Source organism: Dermacentor variabilis, chromosome 2 (assembly GCF_050947875.1).
Source record: "Dermacentor variabilis isolate Ectoservices chromosome 2, ASM5094787v1, whole genome shotgun sequence".
Lineage (NCBI taxonomy): Eukaryota > Metazoa > Arthropoda > Arachnida > Ixodida > Ixodidae > Dermacentor > Dermacentor variabilis.
The window spans coordinates 17413894-17433954 of NC_134569.1; the positions used below are offsets into that span (position 1 = coordinate 17413894).

At 44.5% G+C, this 20061-nt stretch overlaps 1 protein-coding gene and 1 long non-coding RNA gene across 2 annotated transcripts in view; one reads left to right on the plus strand and one right to left on the minus strand.

The window, feature by feature from the left end:
• Window positions 1–20061, minus strand: part of LOC142571443 (uncharacterized) — an 85811-nt gene that overhangs the window by 39335 nt on the left and 26415 nt on the right. The window lies entirely within an intron of this gene.
• LOC142571439 (recQ-mediated genome instability protein 1-like) lies at window positions 135–3333 on the plus strand. The gene has a single exon (XM_075679789.1). It carries the CDS (start codon window positions 844–846, stop codon window positions 2458–2460), a length of 1617 nt encoding a protein of 538 aa, XP_075535904.1. The 5' UTR covers window positions 135–843; the 3' UTR covers window positions 2461–3333.

Here is a 20061-nt window from a genome sequence, read left to right on the forward strand (position 1 = left end):
CTGTTAAAAGTCGGTTGACGTGTAACTCTCCTCCTTCGCTTCCTTTATATACAGGGTGCTGAATATTTCGCTGCGCGTGTTCGAAAAAAGTTTTGCGCTCACCGCTGCACTGTTCTTGCTCAAGTCTTGCAGAAAGATCGCATTTTGGCGTCTGCTTCGTCTAGTGCAACACTTGGCCCAGTTAACTGCCAGGTTTTTAAGAAGCAAGTGCAAATTTCCCTGCGCTTGTGGGGATGCGACCTGCTGCCGCGACGGCGTAAGCTTTTTCACCGCCTGCCGTGGGCTGCAGAGAACAGCGTTTCAGGGTGAGTCGCCTGTTCAAGGAGCGGACAACACGCGGCAGACTGAAACGCTTCTTTCTGCAGCTGACGGCAGGCGGTGAAATAAGTTCACGCTTGCTCCGTCGCGGCTGCAGCTCGCATCCCCATAAACGCAATGCATTTTGCACTTTTTTGTTAAAAACCAGGCAGCCACCTGTGCCAAGTGTGATACTAACGAACTAGACGCCAAAATACGATCTTTCTGCAAAATTTGAGCAAGCTTAGCGTAGCGGTGAGCGCAAAATCTTTTTTTCGAACACGTGCAGCGAAATATTCAGAACCCGCACTTTTGTTATTTTCGTGTATATATATATATACGAAACTAACAAAAGTGCGAGTATACAGTAGGTCTGGTTTTCTATTCGCGAACCGCTCGTACGAAATGTTATTGATGCTTCGATATCAAGTACTGAGGGTGCTTTTTATGAGTTGATTGCTGAAAACTTTAGGCAGAGTTTGGAATAGAAAGCAACGACAGGGTAACACACGTCGGCGATCTGGCGGGAATTGTGAAGAGTACATCATGAGCCAAGTGGACGATCTTGCCGAAAGGTTTGCGCAACAGCATATCAGAGTTAATAGAAATTGGCTGCAAGCTTGTGCCAGCCATTTTCAAGCGGAAAGCACCGCTTCTCTGCAAAGGACGGCATTTGGTGGCGACGTGTACAAGCAAGTCTACTACCAGTTGCTCCTAACAAATCTCTGGGAACTGGGAATGACTTGCCTGCCTGAGAGTGCACTCGCTGCTCATAAGCTTATGCTGAAAGGTTCATTTTTTCTCCAAGTGGACAGTGTGCGTGACGTCAGCCAGCCGGCATACTCTCAGTTGCTTAAAATCACGAACACCGAGAACCCCAACACCGTCGTCCAGGCGGATCCGATCGAGAAACCGTTCCCGTGGCAGGTGCAGCCGAAGAGAATGCTAAAGCTGGAGCTCACTGACGGTACTCGCCGGATGCAGGCTATCGAGTTTGAACCGGTGCGATGCATGAGCGTCGACATGCGACCTGGCATCAAGATACTGATCACGGGTCCCGTTGAATGCCGACGCGGCGTGATGTTCCTACGCGCGGACAATGTCCGTATCCTCGGCGGCATGGTGGAATCCCTTTTGGAAGAGAACTGTCGAGAGGCAGTGCTCTGCCGAGTCATAGGTCGCGACCCTGCTCAGCTACTAGACGGAGCAGCGCGCCATCAGACCGCCAACCGCTCAGAAACGGACAGCGACGTCATAAGTAATCGCCAGAGTAGCAATAACCGAACATCTGATCGACCTGAGCGAGTTCGTACAACGAGCGGATCGCCACGAACCGGGCATGATTTCCAGCAGCACAATGACAGCAGAGTGACTACTATTCCAGTGGCGAACAGCAATTCGACAACAGTTCGAATGTCCAGCTCGGTGTTAGATGCTTGGGATAGAGCTGATGAGGCAGACATGGATCCTGATGATGTGCTGATGAGCCAGATTAACCTGGGAAATCTAGAGCCGGAAGCTGAAAGGCCAGACTGTATCGATGACGATGTTGACGAAGATCTCCTTCGTGAGCAGCTCGACTTCCAAGCGCTAGCGGCAGGTGACGGAGCATTACGGGATGCTGCTAACTCTGATGAAGAGCACAACGCTGGTGAACCAAACATTGAGTCACATCCAAGCACTTCTGCTCAAAGCACAAGCAGAAATATTGAGCCACTTAAAGAGGAGCCCCAGCAACGAAATGCAGACAAACAGTCATTTCCATCTCTTCCATACACACAACTTAGCTCTGTGTTAAAAAATGGCAAGCATCCAGACAGCTCCGAGGTTGTGATTATCAAGGGCTATATTTCCACTCCTACAAGCAAGCTGAAGGTAAGCCCAGAAGAGATGTGGCAGCTTTCAGCCATTGTCACTGATGATACGGCTTCATTGGAAGTGGCCATTGACAATTCCTTATTGGCAAATTGGATGGACTTGACTGCAACTGAGGCAAAGAAAAAATGCAAACTGTCTTCAAAATTCAAGGATATTTTTGCAGGAAAGGTGGCACAGTGTCAAGAGAAAATGAGGTCTTTGAATGGGCTGCTGACAATAAGTTTCTCTGGCAGGGACGCGAAGTTGCCTGTGCTGCTTGACTATGATGAATGGAAGCAAGACTGAAACTTTACTGTTTCCTTTTCAGTCACCGTGTTTGTCTGTGATAACATATGTGTTGTTGATTGTTGCCTGATGGAGGCGGCTTTGAGTTCAAAAATGTTTGCTATAATACTTCCACTGCAGAATACCTCACCTATAAACCAAATCATATCTTTCTTCATTTAGCATATGTGCTGTCATTCCGCAGTGAAATATGAAAAATTTATATGGGGCAGTACACATGCTCTTCCACATGTCAATGTTAACCGGCTTGAGAAGCTGGTGCAATTGATGCTTTGACCTGCAGGCTGTGCCTAATGAACTTTCCGGAACTGGTTGCACATTGTTATCATGTCATATATTCGTTTAGTGATGCACAAAGGCATTTTGCATTTGAGTTCATACTATTGCATTTAAATTTAACTATTTTTTTCATTGTAGAAAAAACACATACAGCTTGAAGACCAAGATATCTCTTGCCATGCACTCTAGTCTTATTCCGCTCCTTTATTTTGTACCTGTGTGTTAAAGTGCCTTGGCATTCCTGCCTGAACAGTGCTAGTTTTCATTTTTAACAGTAATTATGGATGTGACTTCATGATGATAATCGAGCTTTTAATTTCCTTTCTTTGTCAGGTGCTGTGTCTACATGGTGCTCCTGTTGTTTCTGATAGGACAAGGGAACTCATTTTTACATGTTATGATTACTGACATTACTTTGTTATTAATAATTCAGTGAGAAACAAGAAAGGGCTAATTTATTACCCTGTACTGTCAGCCACATATCATTCCGTTAGTTTGATATTGCATGCTGCCTTTCTTCTGCTGCAGTCATGAAATAGTACCAACTTGTCATTGATCGGACAAATAATAAAGTCTTCTTATTGTTTTAATGCATTGACTTTGCACTGAACCCTTCTTTCAACTACATTTACTACTCTTGTAGCTACAGAGTATGTTAGTTCTTACTTTATGTATTAGCTTGGTACTCTGTGAAACAAACGTTTTCGACAGACCTTTAGTCAAACAGGCCGGTGTTTACACTACTGCAACTCTACAATATTAAGTGGCAATTTCGTGATCTAATCGTGATGACTACTCCGAGTTACCGAGCTAATGTGATTCAATGTGAGGCTTTTAAATTAGCAGATAAAACATTTCAGTTGTATTTGCCAGAATGACTCCTCACGTAATTCTGAAGAAATTAACCAGTTACTATGCTGCTTTGTGCGACTGAGTTGATGTGACGCAGCCAACGCAGGTGTGGCAGATGCAGCACAGAACACTTGTAAATGTGTCGGCCACAGTGATGCAGCTATTGGAGCATGCTGCTTGTGCGGTTGTGACCATGGAAGAGAGAATAAAATTTAAGAGGGAGTATTATGTCAGGTCAGGCAAAGAGCTTGTGTTTGCAAAGCAACCTCCTCTGATGTCTCCCTGCTTTCATTTGCACAATGTGCACATGTGAACAGTGCTTCTAGACATTTTCTTTCTCCATATTCTAGACATATTACGACGTTTGGTTTGTGGTAGGTTTTAATGTCACTGGCCTGCTGTAGTTGCTGTCGCTTTCTCCACTCCTTGCCGCATGCTTTCTGCTCACATTTGAGGTCTTTATTTCACATCATTAGTTCCTGGTAACATTGTTGCCTGGTGGCTGCCCTACCCTTCTCATCCATATCTCATCTGAACCAGAATGTTGGTTCCTGATAAGTTTGGTTTATCAATATTTAATTGAATTGTTTGTGTGCATGGAGAAAAGGAAATAAACTAAAAGGGAGGAATACTTCACGCAGCCAGCCTTTGCAAGACAACTCTCTGTAGAAGTGGTTCCTTTCTCATTTTTGATACCTTCTCTAAATCTAAACCACCATACATTTTTTTTTTCTCAAAGGTCGACCCAACATGTGGCTACAATGTACTAATGTTGCCCTGCTCAGCGGACTCCACCCAGTGGGCTTTGTTAGCTGTAGGTTTTAATTAACGTGCACTTATTTGGGGTTGCCTTGCCAACCATACTGTGGACATTTTCTTGCGATATGTCTATGCAATTTCAGTTGTTTATATTGCAACAAAAGAAATAGTGAAGACACCGATCAAGAAGGATAGGTTAAAACTTAAGGAGTCTATTATTTATATGAACAAGACTTCTGTACAGAAGCCAAAAGCTATAAAATTTTTTAAACCTTATCCATCTTGGTTTGCCATCTTCACTATATCGTTTGTTCGACATACTTCCTCCCAACCAGACTCGATGCCGTCGAACCAACAATTTTATATTGCAACATGTACATTTATTGTACATGTACATTTAAGTGGCCATCGACAATTCCTTATTGGCAAATTGGATGGACTTGACTGCAACTGAGGCAACGAAAAAATTCAAACAGCCTTCAAAATTCAAGGATATTTTTGCAGGAAAGATGGCACAGTATCAAGAGAAAATGAGGTCATTGAATGGGCTGATGACAATAAGTATCTCTGGCAAGGATGCGAAGTTGCCTGTGCTGCTCGACTATGATGAATGGAAACTTTACTGTGTTTCCTTTTCAGTCACCATGTTTGTCTGCGATAACGTATATGCTGTTGATTGTTGCCAGATGGAGGCGGCTTTGAGTTCAAAAACGTTTGCCATAATACTTCCACTGCAGAATGCCTCGCCTATAAACCAAATCATATCTTTCTTCATTTAGCATATGTACTGTCATTCCGCAGTGAAATATGGAAAATTTATGTGGAGCAGTACACATACGCTTCCACATGTCAATGTTAAGCGGCTTGAGAAGCTGGTGCGCAGCTCGTTGGCTGGCTTGATTGTAGGGTTGTAGATGACGTGTTTCATTCCCTAGGGAGCAACTTAGCTGCCTATTCTTACAGCATGGTTTACTGCTCGGTGCCACAATGCAGGACTTATTCGACCGAGCCCGGTGTGAGTTTTCATGCGTACCCCAAAATGGAGTTGCAGCGACGTGCCTGGCTGCTAAGTGGCAAAAGTCACTGAAACCGAAATATGGTGATTGTGAGCAAGTGATGGGGAGGGGGGGGGGGGCACACAGGGCTTGTAGTGTGCTCACTAGATATCATGAAGTTAATCAAAACACCCTGCGTCGAGATGCATGTGACTTGCACGCACAGACAACGCAGAAGTGCAGATTGAGGAGACAAAAATATAAGCGGTTTAATTACAGATAATATATACCAGTGATAAATCATCGTCCTGCAATCATACTTTGGCAAGTGGCAATCAGCACTGCATGTGACAAAAGGTGCGAAAAGTATGGTTATTAGAGCAAAAGTGCACATAGCTAATTTATGAAAGATCATGAAAAATGAATAACCAGTAAGAAAGCATCAGGTTGCTGGCTCGCTAAATATTATAATGATGTTTCACTTCGTGAACGGGTCGGTTGACTCGCGCTGGGCCTGCCGCCATTTGCTTTCTGCTTCTTGCTTGGCCTCTCGATCGCCAGACGAACCCGGTACATTCATAGCGTACACAGAACCCGCAGCAAATGCCAGAGGAGGTGAACATAGAATAAAGAACAGCTGAACCAAGGGCGGATCCGGATCATGAGACTGAAATAATCAGAAGAATAAGAATGGGCTGGGGTGCGTTTGGCAGGCATTCTGAGATCATGAACAGCAGGTTGCCATTATCCCTCAAAAGAAAATTGTATAATAGCTGTGTCTTACTAGTATTCACCTACGGGGCAGCAACCTGGAGGCTTACAAAAGGGGTTCTACTCAAATTGAGGACGACGCAACGAGCTATGGAAAGAAAAATGATGGGTGTAACGTTAAGGGATAAGAAAAGAGCAGATTGGGTGAGGGAACAAACGCGAGTTAATGACATCTTAGTTCAAATCAAGAAAAAGAAATGGGCATGGGCAGGACATGTAATGAGGAGGGAAGATAACCGATGGTCATTAAGAGTTACGGACTGGATTCCAAGGGAAGGGAAGCGTAGCAGGGGGCGGCAGGAAGTTAGGTGCGCGGATGAGATTAAGAAGTTTGCAGGGACGACATGACCACAATTAGTACATGACCGTGGTCCTTGGAGGAGTATGGGAGAGGCCTTTGCCCTGCAGTGGGCGTAACCAGGCTGAAGAAGAAGATGATGATGATGATGAACCCCAGGGCGCCACCGCCTATGCTCCTCCAACGCGACGTTCCCCTCCCTCGTCCCCCCTCCGCCGCGCGCCTTCCTCTCCACTTCCAGGCACACGTCTCCCCCGGGGCTCGCTTCCCCCTTTTAGCTCGGCGGTCTCCGACTTCATGTCGCCGATTTCACAGACGGGGCATGTACGCCTGCGTGTAAAAAATCATTGCTGCTCTGCGCACGAGTCTGGACTGTATGCGCTAGACTGTTTTGCAGCCAAGACGCCACACATAAAACGTTTATTTTTACATGATATTTCGAATATTTATAGCGTTACAAATATGAGGGGCAGCAACATGGCGGCGCCTTTGCGGTTGCGACATTTTTTTCTGTCCAGCTTTTCCTCTTATATGCGTGAAAGTTCTGTGGTCACGTGTAGGGCCGAATCCTCTGGCTTCACGTTTGTTACGCAAAGCTCCCTCCCGCACAAGCATACCGGGAGGAAATATGCACCGCTAAGCGCACATTTTCTGCCGATGTGCTTGAGCAAGCTCGTTGATTTATTGCCACGTGTACATTTATCGTCTTAGTTTCAACATGTTAGTGCGGCGGCTGCACGTTGCTGTTAGAAGAGCGTGCGCAGTCTACGCTATTTTTTTCAAGCGAAGCTTGTATTGGCTCTATTGTATTAACCAAAAAAAAAAAAAAAAAAAGAGAGAGAGAACCGTGTGGCTCCCAGAGCAGAGCAGCTGCGGGAAAGAGCGGTTTGATTAGATGACAGCTGCACCGGCGCCGGAGCGTGTCTTTAGCAAGGATCAGCGCCACATAGGTAGCACAAGGCCTTTTCACTCCGATCCACGACGTCATGTTACCGGCTCAACTGCCATAGAATTAAATAGAGATGCTCCCGAGTAGGCAACAATAATTTTCACGTCACCGCCTTCATCACGCCAGCCTTGTCAGTGGAAATCTCGGACCAGGTAGCGTGACTTCATGGATCGGAGTAAATAGGGCTTGTGCTATCTAGGCGGTGTTGCAAGGACTCCAGTTGCATTGACGCGTGTTCACGCCGCGCGCGCGACCAATCAGAACCGTTTCGCTTCCGCCGAGGAGGGAAACGGCAGGAAAGGGTTTCGCGTGCGCTGCGCTGGCTTCGTTTCCGTTCAGTTCAATCTAGAAAACGGATGGACGGCCATACGTTGTGCGTTCTCCAGAGGAACAGGCAGCCTTCCACGACCGGCGGCGAGAACACGCCCGTGAAAGGGCTCGCCGTCAGCGGGCTAATCCAGCCGTTAGAGCCGGCCGAAAGCAGGCAATCTGACAGCAACGAAAATAAGATACCGAGCTGAGGGAGTGGGAGGCCGAAGTAATCCGGCGCCGTTACCTGTGTGTTTTTAACCGTGACGAAGGTCAGGTGCACGCAGGGAAAGCTTCGCTTACCCCCATATTCCGGTAGGGGAAAAGTTGGTCATTTCTTTTTTCCATAGAGGAAATAGATCTTATTTGTTTCTCGTAAGCGTTTCCCTCCTAAATGTCTGTGAACTTCTGGAGTGGAAATAGTGGAGGTGGGCTCTCCAGAAGTGAAGCCGGTCACCGCCATCTTGCTAGAGGCAAGAAGCCCGCGGAACTGCCGTAGCGGCCGTTGCAGACCACACAGTATGTTCGTCGTGTTTATTGGTTGTGCGCTGTTGCAACAGTGGTTAAATGACCGTGACATGCTTCCCGAGGGTAGTGCAACTCCCGAGTAAGTGATAGCTACACCAGTCACGTAAACATGACGCCGGCTGTAATGTTTCACTTGTAATATAAGCTCGCGTCGTCTACTCAGGACTGTCGTACGTCTTTCGTGCGTTTTCTTCATTTGGCAACGGTTCGGAAGGCGCTCATAAAGTGCGCGTATTTCAATATTAAATTTACGTTTATATCCTATAAATAATCGTCACGTCAGTGCGTGCGGTTTTTTTATGTATCGCATGCATGGACCACATGTTAGAAGAAGAGGATGAGATTTCACCGCTGGCTTGCAGCGGTCTCGGATTGTGCTCGAAGGCATGTGCGGTGTGCTTGTACGACGACACACTCTGTTTGGTTTGTACCGTGTACCTTCCGTGCAGCGACTGTTTCTTGATGTGGGAAACCAGCGAGACGAGCGCGCACACAGGAGAACACGTGGACAGGACGAGCGCTGGATTTACAAGGGCATAGTTGTAAGCTCTGTGCTCGTTCTGACCACTTCTCTTGCGTACGCGTCTTTATGTTTCGTAGGTTTCCTGTTGAATAATTCTAGCCGTGCAGATAGTTTGTTGTAAAAGCCGGGCTTGAACACAAGGGCGTGAACCCTTTTGCAAGAATATTGCAGAGTGCTATCCATGGTTTTGGGTGCACCACATCACTAAGTATACTAAACGAGCGAATTGCGAAGGAAAAGCGCGAATCTGCTTTCAGGATTGTAATATTTAAGAATGATTGAAAGCAGAACCTGAGTTGCAAAATTAAACATTATGCATCTCAAAAATTCAGGTGTCAAATGGAAATGTTTTTGGCTGTTCCTGTGTCTGTGTAAAATTTCTGACTGATATTTCAGCTGTCCTGTGTGCTACAATGAAAATTGAAGCAGCAGGAGCTTGATGTGGGCGAATTGGTGTAACATACTTGACAAAAAAAAAAAAAGAACAGCGCTAAGAAGACGCGGACTAAAAGAAGATCATGTATGACGGACAGCCCCAGTCCGTCGTACATGTTCATTTAGTCCGCGTCTTTTTGGCGCCGTTTTTTTCTTCAAGTATGCTGCAATGAAAAGTTCTATACGGGATGGATGAATGGCATCAACATTTCTGAGCCCATGTTAAATATAGATGAACGTCCACAGTGAAGTCGATGACGCAAGATCTGGCTTCAGCATATGACTATCAAGTTGTTCAGGATGATAATTAAACACATAGCTTAATTGCGGCGCTTTAATTGTGCAAACAGCTCGGTAATGTTGTGTACTAAAATAGATAGCAATTACTGTATCTGAACGTAAGTGACGCGACCACGAATATAACGCGACGGGAACTTTCGGTCTCTCAGAAAGAAAAAAAAAATTGCTTACTATAGAAATTACTGTACCAACAGGAATTACTACTATAAAAACAGGAAACAACGCAAGAAGGCGGATGCCCGCAGGACTTTATTCAGCGATCGTTACTTCGAACTGCCGTAGCAGAATAAATGAAGTGGAAGGGCGACTGTTGAAGTATTTATCCCTGTCGGCAAGAACGACGTCGTCATTCATAGCATCTACCGAGGCTATTGGACAAACATCACTTCAGAAATGCCCGCGACACAATGGAACACGGCAAAGCCTTACTCAGATATTGGGCGGTGAACTTCGAAGACTTGACAAGCCGCACAGCAGCGCCTATCTTACCTTTCACGTCAATTAGTAGGTAAACAGTGATGAATGCTCATTACGCACTCGCATCACACAAGCTTAATGGAATTGTATGGAGAGACCGTTCGTAATTTAACCAAGCGAAGAAGTGCGATTGGCGAAGCGTCTCGTCGAGAGCTTTTCTCAAGGCCTGCGGCCACGGAGGAAGGAAACTAAGGAGAGGCCCTACACCCTCCGCGCGCTAGGAGAAAAGTGTGGCGGAAATGACGTAGTAGGTTCTCATTTTTATGCTGCTTTTTTATTTTTTTTGTTGTATGGCCACGCCTTTTGGGCCACAATGGCGGCGTTGTTCTGATTTTGAGCGCTCACACGGGTTGCTCTGGTAGGTTTCGTGCCGTGGCAAAGGCGCTGTGTGGGCGGGTTTGCGTTAGTCACCGTGTCTTGTTGCGCTGTGTTACCTGCACCGTGCTCTGCCGGATGTTGCTCGAGCGTGCGCGAAACCACGCGCAGCGCGGCGTGGTTTCGCGAAAGATGTAAACAAGAGAGGAGGGTGGCACAAAAGGCGGAGCATCGCGATGAGCAACGCCAACTTCCGGCTTCACTTTCGCTTCACAAAGAGTGACGTCAGGGCCTCTCCTTAGTTTCCTTCCTCCGTGGCCTGCGGCAATAAATCGACGTAGGAATAGCTTTTTTATCGACAACAGCGACACGCAGGGGCGGACTGAAGTATTTTCTAAAGCGGTTTGTTTTTTTATTTTGCTTCGCGGAACCATAAACAGAGGGAGCGCGGCCGTCCACGCTGGAATCGCGCTCTTTCCCCTCAATATGGTGGCTGGTGGCTTCACTCGGCTTCACTTACCCCCGTAGGTGACGGCTGGCAACGGCTGGGACTGCCACTCCAGACCTGAACATCGCCCCCGAGTGCTCCGTGATCGCTGCGCATGCGTGAGCTGAGAGAAGGTGAGAAAGGAGAACAACTCATTTTCGCCGGATGTGACGTCACATTGTTGCTTGTTTTTACTTTTTTGAAAGAGCTACTCTCGAACGTAGATTAGCCATTGCCGCCGTGTCGGCTGCAAGACGTTCTGCGCGCGCTTGGCGCGCTTTTGTGCGAGTCGAAAGCGTATAACGTGCGCGAGCGCTGTTCGACTTGAGCAATCGTGGGCTTGGACTCCGTGACATTTACTTTCGTCATATGCGAGTTAGGGGCTCGCCGACAGGTAAACCGCCGCTGTACTTAGGTGAATACCTTGTTTTTCGTGGTCCTGAAATAAATAGCGCGTCGCTGCGATGGTGACTTCAATCGAGTGCGGCAATTGCTGCGCATTACGAGCGATTTAATTGCACAATACGTACTGCATTATCGGTGCAGATAGAGAAAACTTATCCTGTGAACCTTACTTCCGTCAGACAGTCGGTTAGATGTTTCGCTCTTATCCAGTGCACATTTCTTCATATCCACTAGCGATCTGCTTCAGATACCGACGAAGTGTCTATTGACCGTGCAGATGTTCTTTTTTTTTTTATTCACACAACTGGCGATGGGCAGCAGCGTTACGGCCGTGAGTTTTCCTTTTGAGCAAACCTTTTGAAATTGATCGCTGTTTTCGCTCATGTTCGCGAGATAGCAAATTTAAGTGTTACACGGCCACTGCTGTATTTTTCGATTCCATATGACCTAGATTTAAGCTGCCTCAGGTTGTATTAACGCGCGCAGAGGCTTTTAGAAAAATAGTTTTCACCTGAGAAATCAATGCAGTGTGCCAGTTCTTTTGGAATGGTGCTATTTGTGAAATTGATCAGATTTCCCTAGTCATGCTCAACTATACTTACTGGTCAGATGCTTGAACTTCCGAAGAAGTATTTGTAAAGTTTCCCTTCCAACTCAGCATTGTAACCGACGCTTCTCGGAAGTATGAGTGGTATTTGCCCCTGCAACACTGCCATGAGTTCAAGTTCAAATTCTGCCCACCGACTGTCTGTCCATGTGCCACTAGAAAGCAAAGAACTCATTTCTCAATTGTCGCAACATTTCTTTTTCATTCCATGTTTAAGAAATTTGTTTACTTCTTTTCCTGCAGTCATTGTGGACTTGCATACATTGAAGTTTTGGATAGTTTGGCAAAAGCATTGCATAGTGGGCCTGTAGGGGTTTTTTTTTTTTTTGTATTTAGCGCATTGCCCTTCTGACTGGACAAATTAAGTAACTGCATTACAAATATTTCACTTCCTTGGAATGTCTGTTCCATATGCCTCATAACAGTACACGGTTGAATTTGGCACATGCACCTTCATATGACCAAGTGTAGGTTTGTATTGCAATGGAAATAAGAACATGAGTGCTTCAATTGTCATCATCACATTGCTGATGCCTTCAATGTGTGAAAATGGCTTGTAACAATATTGCTGTGTTTCACGTGAGGATATTGAATAGAATAACTTTCTTCTTTTATGCTGAAGGTATTCACCCCTTTTGCCTGTTGGGCTTCAAATCTTGTAGAAAATGGTGTGAGCAGCCTGGGGTGTGCCTGAAGAGCAATGCTAGTTTGTGCATAATCATATTGTTGCTGCTAGGAAGATGACATCTTAGGCACATTTTTTTCATACAATTAACACAAATGTTTCCATCTTTCCCCTTGTGGCTCAATCGTAGTAGACCTTTTCGTTTTTCAGTTAGTTTGTTGTTTATTTTTGTTACATATCAGTATTATGTACTATCAAGTTAGTGGGAATATAAAGCTATTTGATGCTGTATCCATGGGGAATCCTAGCCGATCCCTCGTCATGGGTATGTGCCATATATCACAGGCAACAGTCATTCTAGTCTCTCTTCTTGTGGTAAAAGTATCCCAAAGCCTATTTTGTATGCTTGCAGATGAGTTGAGATTTACACATCAATGCCAGCTCACAGAGCATCTTATGCGGCAGTCAGCCAGCCACCTCCGCAGATGGAGAATTCTGCAGTTTCCGAACATACTGTTTCTGTTGTCCTTGGCAGAGATGTTGATTGTACACAGAGGGAATATATTGTAGGACAATAAAAATAACTTGTCATGACAAGGGCAATATATGGTAGAAATTATAGTATGACCAGCATTAGCGCAAGCCCTGCGGTATCTAAAAAATGAGTAAAGTGCTGGTTTTCATATGCTATGGCTGCTGTGTGCATTAAGCTCACAACTCCCTTCTTGGCAACATCACCCAGGAATGCCTACTCCAAACACTCTGTCACATGCACTTTGACAGCATCTGCTTTGATCTACCTAATTGCATATCAGTAAAGATGGGTCTAGTTCACTAAAGACTGACAATGCTGCATTCGAATGGAACCAAACTGTTCTCGAAAAGTTCTTGAAACCAGTCAAGCAGGTTTTTGAGAACTTTTGATCTGGCAAAATGACAAAATGAAAGTTATTTGAAATAAGTGATGCAATGCTGATGAGGTTTGGGCATGCATTTCAAGGTGCCTTCATTATCTCTAATCATAGTGAACCTGCCAAATTGGCAAGGATCTTGAATGAATTCTTCACCAAGCCCAACTATTTTGTTGCTGCCCTATATTGTCTCTATAAGAGTGCACAACAAAAATCTTGTGGCTTCCTGTTATCATAGCACCCTATAATTTCCTTAGATGTAGGGCCATTTGATATTCACCAATAAATACTTCCACAGGATTTAGATGATGCCTTTAAAGATGTGTCCCTCATGCTTACATGTAAAGGAGCACTGACATTAAACTCTTGGACTGAATTTTTTTATATTAATCTGGTTCCAAATGGCAGCTTTTATGACCACACCATGCCACTGAAAGCTGCGTGTGCTTTGAGCGATTCTTAATGTGTGCTAAGACTTGCTTCACTAAATAAATTTTCTTATGACTCTTCTCAAACATCTAAATTAAAATTAATTTAATTCTAGTGTTCTATAAGTCACAACCACGATACGACTACGAGGCATGCCATAGTTGCAGACTCTGGCTCAACTTTAATCACCTGAGGTTTTTAACATGCACCCACTCCACAGTGTGCACCAAGACAGAAAGACCAATGTTGTGCTGCATAGTGGTCCTAACATGCTCAGTTTTCAATTACCTAATTTTCAATGGCATGGCTTACTCATGAACAACTGCAGCATGAATCATTTGTTTGTGACCTACCATGCAATGTTGTCACCAGATTATGGGGCCACACTGCCTTTGGCACATGTTTAAATGTTGGCGTTAAGGATATATTTGTTGCGCATAAAAGGAACTTGAAGTTTTGTAGTGTAGTTAACTGAATGACAGCTACACACGCATAAGAAAAAATTGTGCCAGGACTACTTAAACTCTGCAGTGTTTGAGTTTGATCAATTCTTGTGATTTTGAACATTTCGGATGACTGCAGGTCATTCATTACAGCTATACCAGCTTTTGTACTTTTAGACATGCTGTTTGCTCCGGTTTTATACAGTGATCATAGATAGCCACACCACACCATGTTGGTAGAAGAATTCAGAATGTTAGTAAGATGGGGTTGCTCCATGTTGAGGTGCACCAGCATGTCATAGTAAATAGAAGCCAGAAGCAGCAGCATTTTAAGGTATTGTGCCACACCATGTAACGTCAAATTATTGTGCCCCCCTCCACTCTCGCTGGCAAAACCTGCTGGTGAAGCATTGTGAGCAAGCTTTCGAGGTACGCTGCGCTCTCTCCAAAACAGCGTCCGAGGCGGCCATCTATTTTGCCTACAGGACGAAAAGTCCCTGGCCAGGAGTGCATCGAACATATGGAAATAGCTGTCAGTTGTGCTGCTGAACTTCTAGAGATTTATAGTTTTGACCTCAGGTTGCAGAACACAGCAATGCTATAGCAAGCAGTGTGGTGAAAGCTGTTTCACGGCTCTACCACGGCATAGCCAGCACTGCATGCATATACTATACACATGCACGAGGTTTTAGCAGCAATACTTAACAGTAAATTGTATTTGTACAACTTCACTCTGTCTTTAACACTGCCAGGCTTTAAAATAAATGAGAAGAGGTCACTGTCTTTCATTTGATGTGTTTATACAGAAAAAGTGTGTGCATGGAAGGGGTTAAGGCTCCTTTGTCAAGCCAAAATGCTTCCTGGCATGATAAAGTGAAGCCTTGTGCATTTCAGTCTGCAGTTGCTCACTGCACTTTCAAAAGCACAATCAGCACAGAGAGCACAGGAAAACACACAAGCAATGGTTCAGCAATTTATTTGAAACAAATGCAACTTTGTTTTACAGAAAGACCACATTCCAAAAAAGCAACCACATGCTATGCAGACAATACAGCCAACTTATGTTAATTGTACAGATGTTAACATGCCCTGCCTTTATATGTGGAAATGTTTCAAGTCTCAAAGTGTGCCCCTACTTTGTAGCTTGTCCTTGGAACAATGGATGATTCAAACAAATGCTAAATTTAGCACCATTGCCACACTGATAGAAGAAAACTACATATTAAAATCTTGGAGAACACTTGGAGTACTTCTTGGAGAACACTTCTTGGAGAACAGAAAAGGGTGTATAGTAAACTTCCAATAATCTGACTCCGGTTAATTTAATTTTTTCAGTTAATTCGAACCTGGCCGACGCCCATGCATTTCTATGGGATTAAACATTCATCATTTCAATCCTAAAACTGGCATTCGCCGGATAATGCGAACTTGACCAGACCCCAATAACGACCCCTTTTAGTGGCAGCGTATGTCTCAGTAGAGCTTAGGGGACAGTGAATGCGTTAAACAAATGCCATCTCCTCTCTGAAATGCCTATTTTTGACCCACCCGAGAAAGATTTTCAAGCAGTAACAGTAGCTGACAATGTCCGATTGTGGTACTTATCTGATTCTAACGAACACTTTTTGTTTTCGAAGGACATTGAGACGAAAATTGCCTAGCTGTGCAATCGATTGCGAAACTAAAACCGTGGTTGTAGCATTCATATGCTTTACCACATATCATGGCTGTAATACGGCGAAGCTGGCTTTAGAAAATCAGCTGCCATTCTAAAAAATCAGGTACGCATAGGTATCTACTTTGGTTTGGAGTTAAGTCATTTCTACTTTAGTTTTATACTGTGGACAAATATAAATTTGATGCACGTTCGTCTCAGAGGCGTGTTACTCAAGCACATGTTGCCAAATGAATCAACGGTGCTTCAGCAGGTTTTTGCATCTTAATTCGACCCGTCAGTCTCGTGAGGGTAGATTATTGCGTGATAAATTGCGTGATGGAGCACCAAGAAAGTTACCTTGCTCAGGTAGTGAAAAAGCATGGAAAAAGTGCTTCACACAACATCCACCGATTTTCTGTTGCAGATGCAAAAGCTGCCTCCCTTGTCTGGAACAGAATAAATTCCTTTCGAAGGCAAAATAAAAAACAGAAAGAGAAGTCATCAAGGCATTCCACATCCATCTTATTCAGTCTTTACAGTGTTGCTACATCATCATTTGCTTAGCCTCCTATGCCGAAAAAAATTGTCGAAAATAAAATGACCTGATTCCCATGTTTTTCAACATCCAAGCAGTGTTTACTGTCAATTATTACTGCTTTCTGTAACCTCACTTCTAAATACTGTATGTTAACCTGTATGTTAACACTGAGCTATACGATAAGCTTAGTGAAAGTTAAAAAAGAATACTGGATGTTCATTTCTGTTTTTTTAGACATAAGAAAGGGTGCTTAAAAGCGAGCCACATTTGCAAAATGCTTGAATAAACAGCAACTACCCCGGTCATGCGCTAATTGTGGCCATGCTGTCCCTGCAAACTTCTTAATCTCATCCGCCCATTTAACTTTCTGCCGCCCCCTGCTACGCTTCCCCTCTCTTGGAATCCAGTCCATAACCCTTAATGACCATCGGTTATCTTCCCTCCTCATTACATGCCCTGCCCATGCCCATTTTTCTTGATTTCAAGTAAGATATCATTAACTCGCGTTTGTTCCCTCACCCAATCTGCTCTCATCTTATCCCCTTAACGTTACACCCATCATTCTTCTTTCCATAGCTCGATGTGTCGTCCTCAGTTTAAGTAGAACCCTTCTTGTAAGCCTCCAGGTTTCTGCCGCGTAGGTGAGTACTGGTAAGACACACCAGTTATACACTTTTCTCTTCAGGGATAATGGCAACCTGCTGTTCATGATCTGAGAATGCCTGCCAAACGCACCCCAGCCCATTCTTATCCTTCTGATTATTTCGGTCTCATGATCCGGACTCGCGGTCACTGCCTGCCCTAAGTAGATGCATTCTCTTACCACTTCCAGTGCCTCGCTACCTATCGTAAACTGCTGTTCTCTTCCGAGACTGTTAAAAATTACTTCAGTTTTCTGCAGATTAATTTTCAGACCTACCATTCTGCTTTGCCTCTCTGGGTCAGTGAGCATGCATTGCAATTGGTCCCCTGAGTTACTAAGCAAGGCAATATCATCAGCGAATCGCAAGTAACTAAGGTATTCTCCATTAACTCTTATCCCCAATTCTTCCCAATCCAGGTCTCTGAATACCTCCTGTAAACAGGCTGTGAACAGCATTGGAGAGATCGTGTCTCCCTGTCTGACGCCTTTCTTTATTGGGATTTTGTTGCTTTCTTTATGAACGACTACGGTGGCTGTGGAGCCGCTGTAGATATCTTTCAGTATTTTTACATACAGCTCATCTACACCCGGATTCCATAATGCCTGTATGACTGCTGAGGTTTTGACTGAATCAAACACTTTCTTGTAATCAATGAAAGCTATGTATAAGGGGTGGTATTAAAATTAGATCTTTCATCTCCTGCGATACCTTACTGGTATCCTGTCTAACGAAGTTACAACCAACTTCTATTGCACACTCCTTAATGATGCCCATAAGATTTTCGTTCATTGCTTCAACACTAAGGTTCTCTTCCCGAGTTAAAGCCCTATACCTCTTCTGTAGCTTGATCCGAAATTCCTCTATTTTCCCTCTTACCGCTAACTCATTGATCAGCTTCTTATGTACCAGTTTTTCCTATTCCCTCCTCAAGTCTAGGCTAATTCGAGATCTTACCATCCTATGGTCACTGCAGCGCACCTTGCCGAGCACGTACACATCTTGTATGATGCCAGGGTTAGCACAGGGTATGAGGTCTATTTCATTTTTAGTCTCGCCATTAGGGCTCCTCCACGTCCACTTTCGGTTATCCCGCTTGCTGAAGAAGGTATTCATTGTCCGCAAATTATTCCGTTCTGCAAACTCTACTAATCACTCTCCCCTACTATTCCTAGAACCTTTGCCATATTCCCCCACTGACTTTTCTCCAGCCTGCTTCTTGCCTACCCTGGCATTGAAGTCTCCCATCAGTATAGTGTATTTTGTTTTGACTTTACCTATCGCCAATTCAAAGTCTTCATAGAAGCTTTCGACTTCCTGGTTATCATGACTAGATGTAGGGGCGTAGACCTGTATGACCTTCAATTTGTACCTCTTATTAAGTTTCACAGCAAGGTCTGCCACCCTCTCGTCAATGCTACACAATTCCTGTATGTTACCAGCTATATCCTTATTAAACAGGAATCCGACTCCTAGTTCTCGTCTCTCCACTAAGCCCTGGTGGCACAGCATGTGCCCGCTTTTTAGCACTGTATATGCTTCATTTGTCCTCCCAACCTCACTGAGCTCTATTATATCCCATTTAATGCCCACTAATTCCTCCAATAGCACTGTTAGACTCTCCTCACTAGAAAACGTTCTAGTGTTAAACATTGCCAGGTTCAGATTCCAATGGCGGCCTGTCCAGATTCAGAGATTCTTAGCACGCTCTGCTGCATCACAGGTCTGACCGCTGCAACGGTCAGTTGCTTTGTAGCTGCTGGGGACTGAGGGCCGGGGTTTGATTGTTCTATTCATATAGAAGGTTGTGGCCAAGTACTGCACCAAGGTGGCCAATCCTGCTCTGGTGAAGGAGTGCATTACCGGTTCTGGTCACCGGGGTCAGGCCACCAGGCCTGTTTATACAGCTGTATCAACATGTGGATTTTTTTATCCAGTGGAAAATTGCGTGGCACCGGGATTTGAACCACAGTCCTTTTGCACATGAGACAGATGCTCTACCTCTACGCTATCGCATCGGGGCGCAAGTAGTAAGTAATTATACAGAAAGCGTTTTATTTACTGTAATTGGAGGATTGGAGTAGATTAGTTCGACCACTCAAGGAGTGGGAATGGTTCAACTGTCAGAACTCTGACAGAAGGACAGGAGTCACATAAGCCACAACTCTGAAGGAATAAAGTGGGAATAGAATGGAGCGCCCCCACTCTGCAATTCTGAATCATGCCGATACATCCTGTTCTTGGGCAATGCCAGCGCAGCTCTAGAACCACAAGGACGACTGCACTACCAGGGCGAAACACATCGAAGGCCTGTCAGCTGCTGCATGAGCACGTGCTGCCAACGAGCAATCCTGCACAACATATTATATATATATATATATATATATATATATATATATATATATATATATATATATATATATATATATATATGATACATACACACACACACACACGCAGTGCACAGACTGGTACCCTAGGTAGGGGCTAGGACTCGCACGAACTATAGTGTTCTCCACAAATGTGACGAGTACCAGGCCACCGAACTCCTTGCCCTGTGCACGTTGCTGCCTATTTTCATGAGCCTAGATCCTGATGCAACCACTGATGCCACGCTGCTATCTTCAAAGGCCACCACTAGGTGAAGCGCCAGGGACCGCCCAGGCCAGGGGACATCGGCTTGGTCCGATACACAAACGACAGTAAACTTTGAATTGACAGGACTACGAATTGTATTAGTAAATTCTTAACTAACCGGTACTAATTTGTAACTACTAATTAACTTTCTTCTCCGCGTTCGCTAGTAAGATCTGGTGTGCCACAAAGCTCTGTATTGGGACCAATTTTATTCCACTACAAACATGGCTCCACACAATAGTTTTGTTTGAAAACATATGTGAGTGCATATGCTTGTATTGGACAGCGAGAATAATTAAGAGTCAGTAAGCAATGTCAAATAGTACATGCAATCTGGCGTACAAAACAAAAGGAACCGGTCACTATTTAGTAATAGTTTTCCTTTGTTTGAAACAACTTCACCCTTGAAAAGTTCCTCATTCTACAAAGGT

What these genes read in the sequence shown, in the direction of transcription:
- LOC142571439 (XM_075679789.1), top strand. Translation starts at nt 844, where the DNA reads ATGAGCCAAGTGGACGATCTTGCCGAAAGGTTTGCGCAACAGCATATC.